Genomic DNA, 15455 nt, shown 5'->3' with positions numbered 1-15455 from the left:
ACCAATAGCATCAATTTGAAAAAGACCTTTTCCACTTTTCTAAAGTAGTTTATTATAACAAGTAAATCATTTCATTGTAGAGCAGTGATCTGTATACTTCCACCTTTGGAAGGATGTGATCCATGAGGTTGCAAATATGAGATTAATTAGCTATATTTAACAACTTAAACTATGGGATCCCCAAATGCACAGCTTTCTTCAATAGCAAGATTGAATTTACTGCCTTCTCCGTCTTTAAATGTGCTAGTTACAATCCTCATCCAGCCTTTTTCACCCTGTGAAGGGAAAAAAAATAATTCCTTTAAGTTATTTGCTATTTCTTGCTTTTTTAAGGTCCCTTTGTATATGTGGACACAGGCATTATAAGTATCTACCTTCAGAAGGAGGATTCTTTTAAATTATCTTTTATATGGATAAGAAACCTGAGCCCCAACAAACTTATGTGACTTGAAGCCAGCCCAATGTTTTGGACTTTTAACTGTTCAGTTGTCCTTTTTATGACCTTTTCCACTGTATCTCCTAGAGCTATGTCTCATTTCAGTATTAACCTGCAACATAAATCCTGCCAAATGTTGCCTTTAAAAGCAGAATTTCTTCGTAAGACCCAGCATCATTTCTAGCCTCAACAACCTAGTCAGGTCTGTTATCTACACTACACTAAAACATCAAATACCTGTGTGTGTGTTTCACTTGGTTAATACTTGGCAAAGAAAAATGGACTTACCCAGGGTTCACCCCACGAATTCCGGACAATCCAGTATTCTGTTCCATCATCGCTAACACCCCACCCAGCCACAGAAACGATATGGTTTATCATAGGATCAGAATTGTATTCAAAATAGATCCCTCCAGTATAATTATCCATGCCTTCTGTTGCCATTATGCCACAACTAAAAAAGGGAGAAAAAAGGGTATACTTTAAGTTTTTAAAAAAAACAACACCACATCATCTGAGTCATTTCAGTTCAAAGGTCTCCCTTGCTTAATCAGTAAATGTTTTTAACATTATATAGCCAATGGTGGTTCATATTCCCAAACCCTGGGCTTTTCCAACTCCTACCACCAGCCCCAGAAACAAGGGAGGAAAGACAGGCTCCCTTTTTACCTGATAGGACCATTTGCATATATTTCTGCCATCATCTTTTCTCTCCCAGAAATGGAACCATAGTCCTCAACTTTCCAGAGGGTATAGTTCTTGATGAAATAGCATTGGCCGAATCCCGTACATGTACCACATTCATTAAACTTGTCACATTCTACAGGCAAAGTTAGATAAACCATAAGATGAGAGATCTTTTTTTAAGGGGTTTTGAATAAAGCAAAAGCTTAACTGCTTTCCCACTTATAAAAGAAAATATTAATTTAAAAGATGATAGGGACAGAAATAAGCTAGTCAAAACATCTACTTTTTAATGGGATCACTAAGAGCAAACTCCTTAGAATGCTATGACAATCTTAAAATCATATGGGCAATCAGTGAAAAGTAGCCACCTTCCACATGATGGGAAAATAATCAAAGAACCTACTTCCCAAGACTGACTATCTTGCCCCAAGTAAGGCACAGATGGAAGAGAGAAGGGGGAAGGTAATAAGAAAGAAAAGGAAGGAGACAAAATGAGATAATCAGGACAGGGAATGAGGGGCACTTCTTGTGTCCCTCACACAGAAAAGCTGTCTCATGTTTTAGTAAGTTACAATGCCAACAAATAATTAGCTTTCTGAAGTAGATTTCTTACACAGCAGCCTGCTTAAGCTAATTATACATTTGCAGTGACTTTCAAAGCTATTTGCTTACCCTGGTCTTTGGCCTGGTAGTTGTTGCAGGTCTCATCAGGAATGCCATGCTTGTGAGCATATTGCCACACAGACAGATCAGAACCCCCGTTACAGGACCCAGCTTCTCCACAGTCAATCACATGCTGCACAGACAGGAGCGCAGATGGCCAAGCTCCCTTCCTCTTAATGTTGATTCGATCTATATAACGAAAAGTCCCAGCCCTCAATACTATACCAGAAAAAAGATGTTTCCCAATCAAAGTTGGCAAATAAATATGAACTCAACCTGGGTCACTTGGATTTGCTGCATAACATGGTCACAGACCAAATTGTTTGGTCACAAGGAGAAGTGGGCAATATGGATATAGTTTTCTCGAGACAATTTTTTTTAAGTTCCCTTGTATTTTTTCCACCTGCGTAAGAGACTAGTCTCTCTGTAAATAGCAAGGAAGGTACCTTATACTTTTGTTTTTGTTTTTGGTGAGGCAATTGGGATTAAGTGACTTGCCCAGGGTCACACAGCCAGTAAGTGTTAAGTGTCTGAGGCCAGATGTGAACTCAGGTCCTCCTGACTCCAGGGCAGGTGCTCTATCCACTGTACCACCTAGCTGCCCCCCCCCCCCCACCTCATACATTTTAAAAATCCAATTGCATTGTCAGGGAATCAAGCTGCTTCTGACTCCAAGTTATTTCCAAATCACTCTAAATGTTCATAATTCTCCTTTCTGAGGTGGGTTGTTTTGTGTTTGGGGTTTTGTTTTTTTTTGGAAGGGCCAAATTTTAGTTTATTAGAGTTTTCTTTTTTTACAGAAAAAGTATACTTAGATCATAGTAGCTTACATAGCACTTTAAAATGTTTTACATACATTATTTCATTTGATTCTCAACAATCCTGTGAGGTGAAGTCAGGCAGGTTTTAAGGCTCAAATAAGATAATGGAGTAATGCACTTTGCAAACTTTAAAGCACCATATAAATGCCAGTTATTATTTATTATTTCTGTTGCCAGAAGCCTGGTGGTGATTTCAATCTCCTAGCCCTGGAGCTCAAGCAATGTTTATGAAACACAGAGGGATGCTAATAAATGCTCAACTGAGTAGGAGGGGAGGGAGAGATGTATATACACATTAAGCTTAATTTTTGTCATAAGTCTGCATAATCAACAATAGGAAGCTAGGTGATGCAGTGGGTAGACCCCTAAGCCTGAAGTTAGGAAGACCCCAGTTCAAATCCAGCCACAGACACATTAGCTGTGTGACCCAGGGCAAATCACTGGACCCCTGTTTACCTCAGTTTCCTTACCTGAAGAATGGGGATAATAGCCCTTCCTCCCAGGGTTGTTGTGAGGATCAAATGAGATAATTATAAACTGCCTAGAACAGTACCTGGTACACCCTAAGTGTTATTTAGACATTAGCTATTATAATAAATCAAGCTCAGATTTGTATCTGATTGCCCATTTCTGAGGTGTAAATGCACACACTGAAATTTAACAATCAACTCAACCAGTTTAGGGCTGGTTAGAGGACATCCCTGTATAGGGTACTATTAATATTCCTATCTGACAGATGAGGAAATTGAGGCTTTGGAGAGGCTGACTTGCCAAGGGTCACACAGCCACTAAGTGTCAGAACACAAACCTAAATGAAGCACTATTAACCATGCCACACAGTGTTTCTTCCCAAAATGTTTCTTCACCAGAGAGTAGAGTCTAGTATCAGAATGAAACCTTGGGCTTACAGCAAAGGATTTAATTAAGAAACAAATTGACTGGGGCAGCTAGGTGGCGCAGTGGATAAAGCACCAGCCCTGGATTCAGGAGGACCTGAGTTCAAATCCAGCCTCAGACACTTGATACTTACTAGCTGTGTGACCTTAGGCAAAAAAAGAAAGAAAGAAAGAAATGGACCTTCTTAGGGGAGCTGATTTCACCTCTTTGACCATCCCTTAACTAGAATGGTGATCCCATTATATCAGGATTCCAATATATAATGTAAATGTGTACTGGTACTTTGTCCCTTTTCCTCACTGCTAACAGGAGAGGGACAGTGCTGGAGCTAGCAGGAACCTCAAAAGTCATTGCTTGTCACAGAGAGCTAGCCTTTTAACTGTTAGAGAAATGGGGCTGCTCGCCGATTTTTAAAGTACAGTCAAAGCTCAGTCATCTCTGCCACTTTGAGGGAGAACTATTGTGAAAAAAATTCAAGGACCATTTCTATTTGGCTTCAAAATGCAAATGCCGGGGTGGCTAGGTGGTGCAGTGGATAAAGCACCGGCCCTGGACTCAGGAGTTCCTGAGTTCAAATCAGGTCTCAGACACTTGACACTTACTAGCTGTGTGACCTTGGGCAAGTCACTTAACCCCAATTGCCCTGCAAAAAAAAAAAAACACAAAAAAAACAAAATGCAAATGTCATGTTTGACTTAACACAATCATTAATGGTGGAAAAAAGTGGCCCCAAAACTCTTAAGTGAACTAGGATTAAGTCTGACATGTAAAGCTACAACAATGTAAAGAGGAAGAACAAATACAATGAATCTGAACCTTGTGAAATTACAATGACCAAGTTTGGCCCCAGAGAAGAGTTGGGGGAAAAAAAGTTATGCACCTTTCTCCATTGCAGAGGTAGGGGGATTATGAGAAAGAAATATTGCATATACTGTCAGAAAAACCTTTATTTCGATAAACAATTTTCCCTTAATATTTAAAAATCTTTGTGGGCAGTGGTGGTCTCCTAGGTAGTGGAAGGAAGTAATTTATTTGTAAATTACTAAAAAACTGGACCTGTGACTCCAGTAGATGAGCAAAGCCCCTTTACCGATGCAGACCGGCACCTACTTGGAGTTGCTCAGAGCACACACAGCATAAGTCAGAGGCAGGACTTGACCCGTGGTCTTCCTAGCTTCTTCAGTTTTCTATTATATGTATACTATATTATACAACATTGCCTCTCTTGGTTAAAGCAAAAGATAGCAGTAAAAGTCTACTGGGCAGTCCTCGTATGATTAAGCCTGCTTCCTAGGGGGCCTGAGCCTAGCGAATTAAATTCCTGCCAACTTTTGTCTCTTCTCTTCAAGACAGAAAACAAAAACTGAAACTCTGGAAGCCTTCTCCCGGCCACACTTAGGGAATTCCATCCTGTCCCTTCCCAGTATAACTAGAGAAAGAGGAAGGAGCAACAAGCCATGACATTGTGACCTTAGTTCTCATGTGAAAGCAAAACTTCTGCTTCGGACTTTACCCCAGGGGCCGCCTTCGCCCTATCCACTAAAGGATATAAGCATGTATTTCACTAGGAGAAATTTGAGCAACGCGCAACGTACAAAGTCCCAGCCCTAGAGTGCCCATTCGACCATATCACTCCTCATCCACCTACCTCAGACCTACTCTACTGAGATAACCTAGTAGGTTATGCAACGCCCAGGAAGAGCTGAGGGAAAAAAGCCAGGAGGGGAAACACGTGGGGGAAATTCTATATTTTAACAATCAGTCAAAATTCCTCTAGCAATGAAGCATACAGGCAACTTGTCTGTCCTTTGTATACAAAGCTTCTGAGGTTCCGTGCCCAAAGGATTTTCTCGCTTATCGTGCCAACGACACTCCCCTTCCCTTCTCCCCCAAATACCCAGAGGTCTTCGTAAAGGTCAAGAGCTCTCAAGCCCAGAAACTGGTATTAATCCAATAACAAGAGAGTTTCAAGCATCCACTAAGTGTAAATTCTTTATTCTCAAGAACAGTGATTTTTCCAAACTTTGAGAAGCGCCGCGAATAGCTATCTGGGGTTCTGTAAGAATGTTACCGTAAAATTGGGTTTCTCCAATCAGAACCTGCGAGGTCCCGTGGGTCTGAGTCAGCCAACGGGCCGGTTTGGCAATGTTGTGAATTCGCAGAATCTCGGACACACAGATGCTCAGAATGCCCAGTCATGTTGGGGGAATTTCTGGTTATTCGGCAATCAGCCGCTTTTCTCTGCCTTGGCAAAGTTCTAGGATGACCCGCAGAGAACCCCAAACTCCGACCACATTGACAGGAACGGAAGACGGGGCTTTTTTTCCCCAATTTGGCTCAAACCCGACTGGTGTCCTGCCCTCCCCTCTGACCCACCTGCCATGGCGCTGGTGCTGCCGTGGGCCCAGCAGGAGCCGCAGTACTGGGGGATGTGCTGGTTCCGGGTGATGCTGGCATAGTTGACCCCGTTCACGTTGCGCCAGTCCCAGGCTTTGGGCAGCTCAGAGGGAGACAAGTATTCGTGGGGCCTGGGGTAGGTCCTAAAGTGGAGAGAGCGGAAGTCGCCTTGAGGACCCGGGTCAGGCGGGAGGCTCCCGGGTTTCCTTAACTCGCACTCATCTTTCAGTCCCGTACACAAACTCACACATGCTTGCACGCGCGCGCACACATATACACGTACATGCACACGCACCCTCTCCCCATCCCCACCCAGGGACAGGCATGTGCTAAGCCCCAGACCCTGCGCCTACAGGGGAGCCTGGAGTAGGGAGGCAGGGGTCCCTTCAGCAGCTTCGCCCGGGCTGAACCGTCTCCTCTTTTGCGGGGGGATGGAGCACCCGAAAACTTCCGAGAACACTCGGGGCCCCTGCTCTCCGCTAGAGTTCTGACCCTCCCCCTCCCCTCAGTGCCGCCCCGGGCTGGAGCGGAGGAGGCGCGCGCCGAGCGCTTCCGGGGTGGGGTGGGGTGATGTGGGGTGGGGGGCCAGGGCCCTCCTCCCCACCTGCGCCCTTGGGGCTGGTCCCCCAGCGGAGGTCGGTAGCAGCTCTGGCCCTCCTTGTAGTAGATGCCCGCGGAGCTCGGGCTCCAGCTGCCCCAGAGCACCAGGAGAAGCAGTGGCAGCTGCAGCCCCCGAGGCAGAGCCATCCCGCGCTTCCTCCCGGCAGCCGGCACTCCCTCGCAGTCCCCTCTACTCCTCCCTTCCCCGCCTGGGAGCTACGGATTTCGGCAGCGCCGTCCCGGGCTTCTTAAAGCGGCCTCCGCTCGGACCCACCCCCGAGGCGGGCCTCCCCACCTTTCTCCTCCTCCCTCGCCCCAGGCCAGCCCGAGCTAGTCGATCTCCTAGCTCCGCTCCGCCCACACTTCTGGGAAGCTGCGGGGCCCCAGGGAGGCCCCCACTGGCCCCCCAACTCGTTCTAGGCCGACTGGGGCCCCGCGCCGGTCCGACGAGACCACAAAGGCTGCGCCCCGGTCCTCTTCCCTAGCTCCACACTCCAAGTGAGCTGATTTTGAACTTGTCTTGGAGGCAAATCTACCCACGGATGATTTTTCACAAAGTCCTTTGGGCTGAAAGAGCCTTGCCCTAACAGGGAAACTAAATAAAGTTCAAGAACTAGAAAGATGCTCAGATCCCGCCTCCCATATCGCTGAGGTCCCAGGAACCTCTAAAAGGAGCTGTCTGGGATACACTTCACGACTGTCGGATAATACTGATAAATTTATATTTATGTCATAAGGGGGTTATGAATCTCTTCCGGATTCCTTCAAGGGTCTTTCCTTGTCCTTTTTCTTTTCCCATAATCTCATCAATACACTTAGCTTCCATACCACCTCTAAGCATGATTCCCAGATTTTTTTTCTCCAATATCAATCTCTCTTCTGACTGCTAGACTTACATCTCAAACCACCTTTTAGGTTGTCAATCTAGAGAAGCCCAAATCTCAAAACTGCAAGGGATTAACCAAGTAGGAAAATTTACTGTTCAGAAAGGAAATAGCACAATGGCAAAAGTCAGGAGACTCTTAGCTTAGGCAATAGCACTGTTGTCACTAAAACTTTTCCCAGGCACAGACCTTTAGCAGTTCCCAGACTACAACATATGCTTTTTTTTTTAACTACTGGCTTCATGACAATTCAAACAACCGACCTTTTAATCAAAACTCAAAACAATAATAAATTATGGTTCCAAGAATTGTAACCTCAAATAGCAAAATTTTACTAACCACAATTTAGGGCCTGAATATCTTTACTTGTGTTTCCCTAAGAGTTAACATTTCATTTATCCATTGCTTACAAATTAAAACGCCACATTCTGGGTTATATTTGATAGTTGACTCATATTAATAGGCTGAAGCAACATCTTTAAACCACCCTATACACTTTCATCATTTTTATAAATAATGGCCCAAAATTCACATACAGGGCTAATGGCAATCTCCCATAATTTCCCTCCTTGGATGAATCCATGTCATAACTGACCAAGGGACAACAAAGACAACAGAACACATAGGTTTGCTGGGTCTGCTTATCCACTATTACAACTTACTTTGTTTCCAGGACTCTTTTGGACTGCTTCATGAAATGGTTCTAAGGAACAGTTTGAGAAACACTATCCTAGCAGTTCAGTTTCTGTCCAAGAATAGGTTATAATGGTTTTACAGAAAATGAAGTAGTTCATCAGATCATAGCTGGAAGAGGCCTAAGGGGTCAATTAGTTCAACCCTTTCATTTTACATATGAGGACACTGAGGCCCAAAGAGGGAGAGCCACCTGTCCAAAGACCTGCAAATAAGAGGTAAAACCCAGATATTAGCCCAAGTGGTCTGAACTAACACTCTAAAGAAAAATAATTTGTCTTACATGTGAATATTTAAAAAGAAAAGAAAAGGAAAAAGAAAAAAAAACGAAAACAAAACAATCCTTAAATTGAAGTGAGGAACTGAAAACAGAAGTTAATATGAGAGTTATTGATTGTATTACTCCTCTCTTGGGCAATGATCTCTATCCTGCCTGTTCTCAGCTCAGTTATGGTGAATACCAATAATACTTTTAGCCAGACAGATTCAAGACATCTCTTATTTTCTACCCATTCCCATCTGAAAAAAAAATGCCAGACTCAAATATTTTAGCTATTTTCAGTAATAAAATGTATTTTAAACATAGTTAACAATTTAAAGTACCCAAAAGAAACTTTTTGTTAACAAAAGTGCCAGGGGACAAGACAACATTACATTACGTTTTCCCTCTTGTGTTTGGGGACATATGATTTGACCCAGGATATAACTAAATCTATACCTAATTCAACTCAACAAATATTTTGTAAAGCGCCTACTAGTTGCAAGTTATGTTATGAGTCTTGTAATGAGCCACCAAGAGACAATTCATTATGGAATTTTACTACATGGACAATGAACAGTTCTCCTTACATTCATTTCCAGACTGTATTTTTAAATTAGTTCTTTTATGGACAAGACATGGGGGCAACAGAGTCAATCCAATCTAATCCAATAAACATTTATGAAGTGCCTACTGTGTCAGTCACTATGCTAAGTAGTGGGGATACAATTAATAAAAAGGAAGACAGCCCATGCTTTCAATAAGCTTACAACCTAAAGGGGAGACAACACACAAAAGGAGGCAAGAGGGGCAGCTAGGTGGTGCAGTGGATAAAGCACCAGCCCTGGATTCAGGAGGACCTGAGTTCAAATTTGACCTCAGACACTTGACACTTACGAGCTGTGTGACCCTGAGCAAGTCACTTAACCCTCATTGCACCACCAAAAAAAAAAAAGGAGGCAAGAAAAGGGAATGGGATTGGGGAGGCGCGGTAAGAAGAGTACTGGATTTGGAGTGTACACCTAGACTTCTACAAGTCACTAGTTATGGGGACCCTAGGCAAGTCATTTCATGTTCAGGATTAATCTACATTGATCAAGGATATTGACAAATACTGGAAGGAAAAGGAATTTCATGTTTTAGACTAGAACTAGACCTCAGCAACCATTTAGTCTTAACCTATGCCTGAACAAGAATCTCATTTACAACATCACTGATAAGTGATTATCCAGGCTTTGCTTGAAGCCCTTTCAATGACAGGGATCTCATTACCCAGTCCCAGGATAGTCAGTTTCCATTCTTTTCTAAACTTGTCGAACTTTCCCAAGTGGAGAGGCTGAGGGGCCTGCTCTCTGGAGAGACTGGAATGTGTAGAAATACTGTAACCACTCAGTTAGAAGAACACTTCAACTGGCTGTGTAGTCAGATCTGGGGGTACCTTTCAAAAAGCCTAACTTGGCTTTAGCCTACTCTCTTCTCCTTGGCACTCATGGCACTTGCTTATTGCTCACAGAAATGCTGGAAGAGGAGAGAAGCCTTGGAGCTTTCTCCCCTATGAACCTTTTGTGAAAGGGCCTGGGTCCTTGGCCTCTGTTTCTGTCCTTTTTCATTTTAAGCAGAGGGAATGAAGCCTCTGGTCTTGTGACTTCCAAAAGGTCAGGAGAGTGTTTCAGCATCTCATCATTCTATAATCCGGATTGTGTAACCAGTACAGTAGCATTGGTGCCCAGGGGAGCTTCAGGAGTGACTTTAGGAATCTTGCCCTGGGTGACCATGCTGACTTCTCCAACAGTCATGTCAAATCTGAACAGGAACTTGAGACCAGTGCTATGTAGGGCCTGAGCTCAATTTTGACGGACCCACGTACATGGGACAAAGATGTAATTCACAGCTCCTAGAAATAAATCCTTTTACAGGAGTCCTCAAGATAGTCCCTCTTAGGTATTGTGTAACTTTTCCGCTGAGCTTTTCAATCTGTTCTTAGGTCCCAGTACAGACATTGCCATCAGCCAGTTATTCTGGATTCACTGTTAGGAAGCCTATAGGCATATGGGAAGATCAGAGTCTTCCAATCCTCCAAAGTTCTCCAGGATCGTCTTGGACCCCAGGGGAGTGAGATGCCCAAAGCTTTCCCCTCCCACACCCCAAAGATGTTTAGCTGGAAACTCTTTCTCCTCTACACTGTTAGGTGATGCAAAGACCAACCATTTATTCAAGAGAAATAACTTGAAAATCCTACAGAAGCGGTTTCAAGGCAGCCCAAGTAGGGCCAGGACACACTTTTTTCCTTAGCTCAGAAGTTGCCCTTCCCCTCCAAGAAACTTATTCAGGGAATAAAAGGTCCTAGGAATGCTTTATGACTTGAAGTGCTTCTTTTGTTTGATCTTCTCTAGTAGTCAGCTAGTTTCAGTGTCAAAATGAGTTAATCATTATGAAATGAGAACTTGCCATCTGATTATAGTAAATGAGGAACCTAGAAAAGGGGGTGAGAACTGATTGGTCTAGAGTGTGTCATAATTATGCTTTGATACTGTCTTTGCACAATCAGTTCCTCAGAGATAAGATTTCTCTACAACTATACACACACACACACACACACACACACACACACACACACACACACATACAGAACTACTACTGGACTCTGCTTTTCTGACTTGATAATTTAGGTAAAAGTAGGGGCTCCTTCCCAGATCCCCTCCATTATGTTTATCTCTCCCCACCCTCCACTATCCCCCAGTTCTCGCTTCTGAAAATCTAAATAAGAACCTAATAATAAGCACTTCTATCCATGTGGAGGAGTAACAAGCTTCACTGAAGCAAACATAGGGAGAGCCCATTAAGAGGAAGGGGAACTTAAGAGTATGTGTGTAGACATCTTAAGAAGTTGGGTTAGTTTCATTAAGCTGCTTTTCCTCCCCCCCTTTTTAAACAAAGGATAGTTCATTGGGGTGGGGAGGGCACAAGAAGGGAGGAAAGTGGAAAGGATATATTCAAAAGGGAAGGTAATGTAAAAACATGATGTATCAACAGAAATTAAAATTGAAAAATAAAGGTATCACAGAATAGACCTTCAAGGAGGCAAAAAAGGCTGGGATGCTGTGGATACACAGTAAGGGCTTGTGAAATGCATGAACCCGGTCCTGCTGAATCCAGTGAAGATATGAGAGTCCCCTGTGACCAAATCGGGTTTGGATCTCAGTATTGCATCACCTTTTTGATCAGTAAGGGGAGGGGGCTTTTTCATAAAGGGGGTTTCTCCTGGGGTCCACAAAGAATGTCAAGTGGACCGTGGCTACCACAAGGATGGAGCAATCTATCTGTTAGGTTGAAGAGCAAGCAGAAAGATCATACAGCTCAGGTGACTGGGTCCTAAGGCTAGACCAAAAAAAAATTAATCCCCTGGGAATTCAGTTCTGCTGGAGGGGATATAATAATATAATATAATAAGAAGAGCCTGGATTGCTTTGCTGAGGGAATTGCATAAGGCTTCAGGAAGGAGTTATGCCTGGACGACTCTCTCTTGTCCAACAGAACAGGTGACCATTTATGACCACTTAGTCAGTGGAGATGCCCTGAGCTTCACCCAACCTGTAACCCCCTGCCGATACGTCATTTTGAGCCCTCAAAAGCAAGATCAGAGAGATTCTATATTTTACCATTCCTCTTTTGCATATTTGGGTATCAAACCCTACAAAAACAAGGTCATGGGAACCAGAGGCATTTCAGATCATGAGGAATAACTGAGATCCACTTCATTAGAGGGAACCATGGATCCTTTAATAAAGTACTATTCCTCAGAGCTCTGCCTCAGTGGTTTTTCTTGCAGATCGGACAATTATAATTCCCACACAGGAAGACCTGAGTTCTAATCCAGCCCCAGACACTTACTAACTGTGTGACCCTGGGCAAAACACTTAAGCTCTGTTTGCCTCAGTTTCCTTGATTATAAAATGGGAATAGTAATAGCACCTGCTTTGCAGAGGTGTAATGAGGAACAAAAGAGATAATATTTATAAAGTCGTTATCACAGTGTCTCGCATATGATTAAATCCTTATTCCCTATACCCCAAAGAGATCAAAGAAAGAGAAAAATGAACCATAGGTACAAAAATATTTATATTTTATATTTATATTATATTTATATTAATTATATTTATATAAATATTTATAGCAACTTTTTGTGGTGGTAAAGATTTGGAAATTGACAGGGTGCTCATCAATAGAGGATGGTTTCAGAGAAATCTGGGAAGATTTGTATGAACTGATGTAGAGCAAAGTAAGCAGAATGAGGAGAACAATTTATATAACAATAATATTATAAAGACTTTGAAAAACTAAAGAACTCTAATACAATAATGAACCACAATTTCAGAGAACTCAAGATGAAAATATGCTGCCATATATGTATATATACATACAAACATATGTATATTGAGAGAGAGACAATGCAAGAATTTATATTTGCTTGACTATTCATGTTTGTAACAGATTTTGGTTTTTTTGCTTTCTCATTGTGGGGGTGGGGAGAGAAGAAGGTGGGAGGGAGAAAATGGGAAACTGAATATGCAATAAAATCTCTTTAAGAAAAAAAGTTAAGGACCTAGGAAAGCAGATGGTCTCATCCACTATTTCAACAACTATTTGCTATCCTTGGATAAGAGACCCCATAGTTTTGTCTTTTAAGCATTTGGTCTCTTCCTCTTATCTCCTGTCCTTTAACAGAGAATGTTTTCTTATTCTGATAATAAATCCTTCCATTTGCATTCCAAATACTCCCCATTTCTCCCTTGTTTGAGTCCCCTCTTTCTCTACCCCTCCCTCTCCTATAAAATGCTTCACTTTTTTTTTATCCTATGTTGCCACAAAATACTGCTGATTGGCGGAGTACTCTAAGAAGGCATGAAATAGTATGAAAATAAAATTTGTACCACAGGAATTGGAATTTGCTGTTAGTAAAAGCACATTTCCTTAGCATTCCAATAAATCTCTTTGCTTTCAATGTGGCCTGCTATCCTTGATCCATAGTCACCAGACCCTTGCTGATGGGTATACCTCTCCCAAGAGGTTGAGGGAGTTCAAGAGAACTTCTCAATAAAGACTATTAAAAATCCAGAGAAGATGGGGGCAGCTAGGTGGTGCAGCGGATAAAGCACCAGCCCTGGATTCAGGAAGACCTGAGTTCAAATCCAGCCTCAGACACTTGACACTTACTAGTTGTGTGACCCTGAGCAAGTCACTTAACCCTCATTGCCCTGCAAAACAAAAACAAACAAAAAATCCAGAGAAGAGGTGAGGGACCTTGTCTAGGCTAATATCTATGTGTTTGGAGCAAACTGCCTCAGTTTACCCAAATAACTCGAGGAGACCACCAAGTCGAGCAGAGACAGATTTATTACATTCCCATGGGAATGGGCAAACTCAATGCCTGAGCCGAGCTAGCTAATACATGCCTTGACCTTTTATAGGGGAAGTCCCCACACACACTAGGGCGAGCTCACAATCTAACATCCAATCCTGTCTCACCCAGGGTGCGTGTTTAGCCCGTGATCAATGTATGGAGACATGCATACGTGTTCCAGGAACAAGGGGGAAAAGGGGAGGGGGAACAAGGTCAAACCAAAGGAAGAGGAAATGGGGGAGTGACAGTCAGATGTTTCAGATCTCACAGTTCCCACTGACTTCCCTCTCCCGACCTCTGTCTCTAAAGATATTCAACCTGAATAACAGGAAGAGTCACTCAGGTGCTTCAGCATTGTTCTGTAGTCGTGTTAATTCTAGAAGGATGACAGGGTTAAAATTTATCTTCGGCTATGTTGGGAAGAAAAGAATAATCCATTGTTGGGACCCCAGGGCCAAGGGGATTCTGCTCTGAGAAAAAGAGACATGTCACTTAACATCTGGTCTCAACTTAATTGCTGCATCCTGTGCCGAGCCCTGTCCTTTCTTCTTGAGTCCCGAGTATTGAATTGGTGGGCAAATTCCCTGACCCACTCAACAGGGACTGGGGTTCTGACACATGATGGATTGCAGACAAAACTAATATGTAGCTGACAAGTGGGGAGACTGAGCAGAAGTAAAAATACTGTTAATTGGCAATAAAACTTAAAGGAGACAGTGAGAATTTGACAAGCAATAAACGAACTATACTGGGGCAGGGCTGGGTACCTTCCAGATCCCATTCTCAGAGTTTAATCTGACTCAAATCCATAATCATCTCATACATATGTGTGAAGACTAGAGGAGAAATTGGAGTTGTGCAAGCAGAATGAAGTATTGGCAATTCAATCGATTTGACAGTAGGGTGGGGAGGAAAGAGTAAATTATGGTTGGCAGCTAGGTGGTACAGTGGATAAGGCACCAGCCCTGGATTGGGGTTAAGTGACCTTGGGCAAGTCACTTAACCCCAATTGTGCACAGGGTCAAGTAAAGGTTTTTTAAGGGTGGGGGGAGATCTGGACAACAAGGAAGGAGCCAATGGATAAGGAGGTATTGGGGAGGAGAGCAAGGTGGGAAGAGAATGATCCAAAAGACAAGCTTCCTGAGGGCAAGGGAGAGGCAGGATCAAGGACAGGAGTAGAGATCTTGGCCTCAGCTAAAAGAGCTATCTCTTCCTCAGAGACTGAAGCAAAGAAGAAGAAAATAACAGATGGTACAGTAGGGTTTTTTTTTTTTTTTAGTGAGGCAAATGGGGTTAAGTGACTTGCCCAGGGTCACACAGCTAGTAAGTGTTAAGTGTCTGAGGCCGGATTTGAACTCAGGTGCTCCTGACTCCAGGGTCGGTGCTCTATCCACTGCACCACCTCGCTGCCTCAGTAGGGTTTTGAGGTACTGAAGCAGGGAGAAGAGGGAACACAGGCAGATTGCCTCAGTGGTCTCAGTAAAGAAGGAGGTATTTAGCTGAGGAGTGGAGAAGGAAGAGAGTGATAAAGCACTCAGGATAAAGGACTCCTGATAAAGCCTCAATCAGGAAAAAACAAAAGGACTGGTTGCTGTAGGAAGGGTTTAGTTGCAATTACATAACAAGACTCAGGATATCTTATCTTAGAGTCCATGGATAGATGTCAGGGGGTCCATAAATTTGGATGGAAAACAAAATGACATCTCTCATTTTAGTA

General features: G+C 43.0%; 1 protein-coding gene across 1 annotated transcript; it reads right to left on the bottom strand.

Moving 5' to 3' along the window:
* Positions 1–27: 27 nt before the first annotated feature.
* On the bottom strand, positions 28–6749 carry CTSZ (cathepsin Z). Its single transcript, XM_043985233.1, has 6 exons — positions 6506–6749; positions 5881–6044; positions 1796–1975; positions 1106–1256; positions 725–890; positions 28–275 (listed from the first exon to the last, which is right to left on the bottom strand). The coding sequence occupies exons 1-6, from the start codon at positions 6646–6648 to the stop codon at positions 165–167; spliced, it is 915 nt and encodes a 304-aa protein (XP_043841168.1). The 5' UTR covers positions 6649–6749; the 3' UTR covers positions 28–164.
* Between the last annotated feature and the right edge of the window lie 8706 nt (positions 6750–15455).

The sequence above is a fragment of the Dromiciops gliroides genome, chromosome 2, assembly GCF_019393635.1.
Source record: "Dromiciops gliroides isolate mDroGli1 chromosome 2, mDroGli1.pri, whole genome shotgun sequence".
NCBI classification, from domain to species: Eukaryota; Metazoa; Chordata; class Mammalia; order Microbiotheria; family Microbiotheriidae; genus Dromiciops; species Dromiciops gliroides.
The sequence above is the reverse complement of the archived record's forward strand: the minus strand, read 5'-3'. Positions and strand labels throughout refer to the sequence as shown.

Coding starts and splice junctions, on each gene's coding strand:
- CTSZ (XM_043985233.1), bottom strand. CDS start 6,648: ATGGCTCTGCCTCGGGGGCTGCAGCTGCCACTGCTTCTCCTGGTGCTC. Junction 6,045..6,505: donor GACCAGCCCCAAGGGCGCAG/GTGGGGAGGAGG, acceptor TCTCCACTTTAG/GACCTACCCCAGGCCCCACG. Junction 276..724: donor ATTCGTGGGGTGAACCCTGG/GTAAGTCCATTT, acceptor TTCCCTTCACAG/GGTGAAAAAGGCTGGATGAG.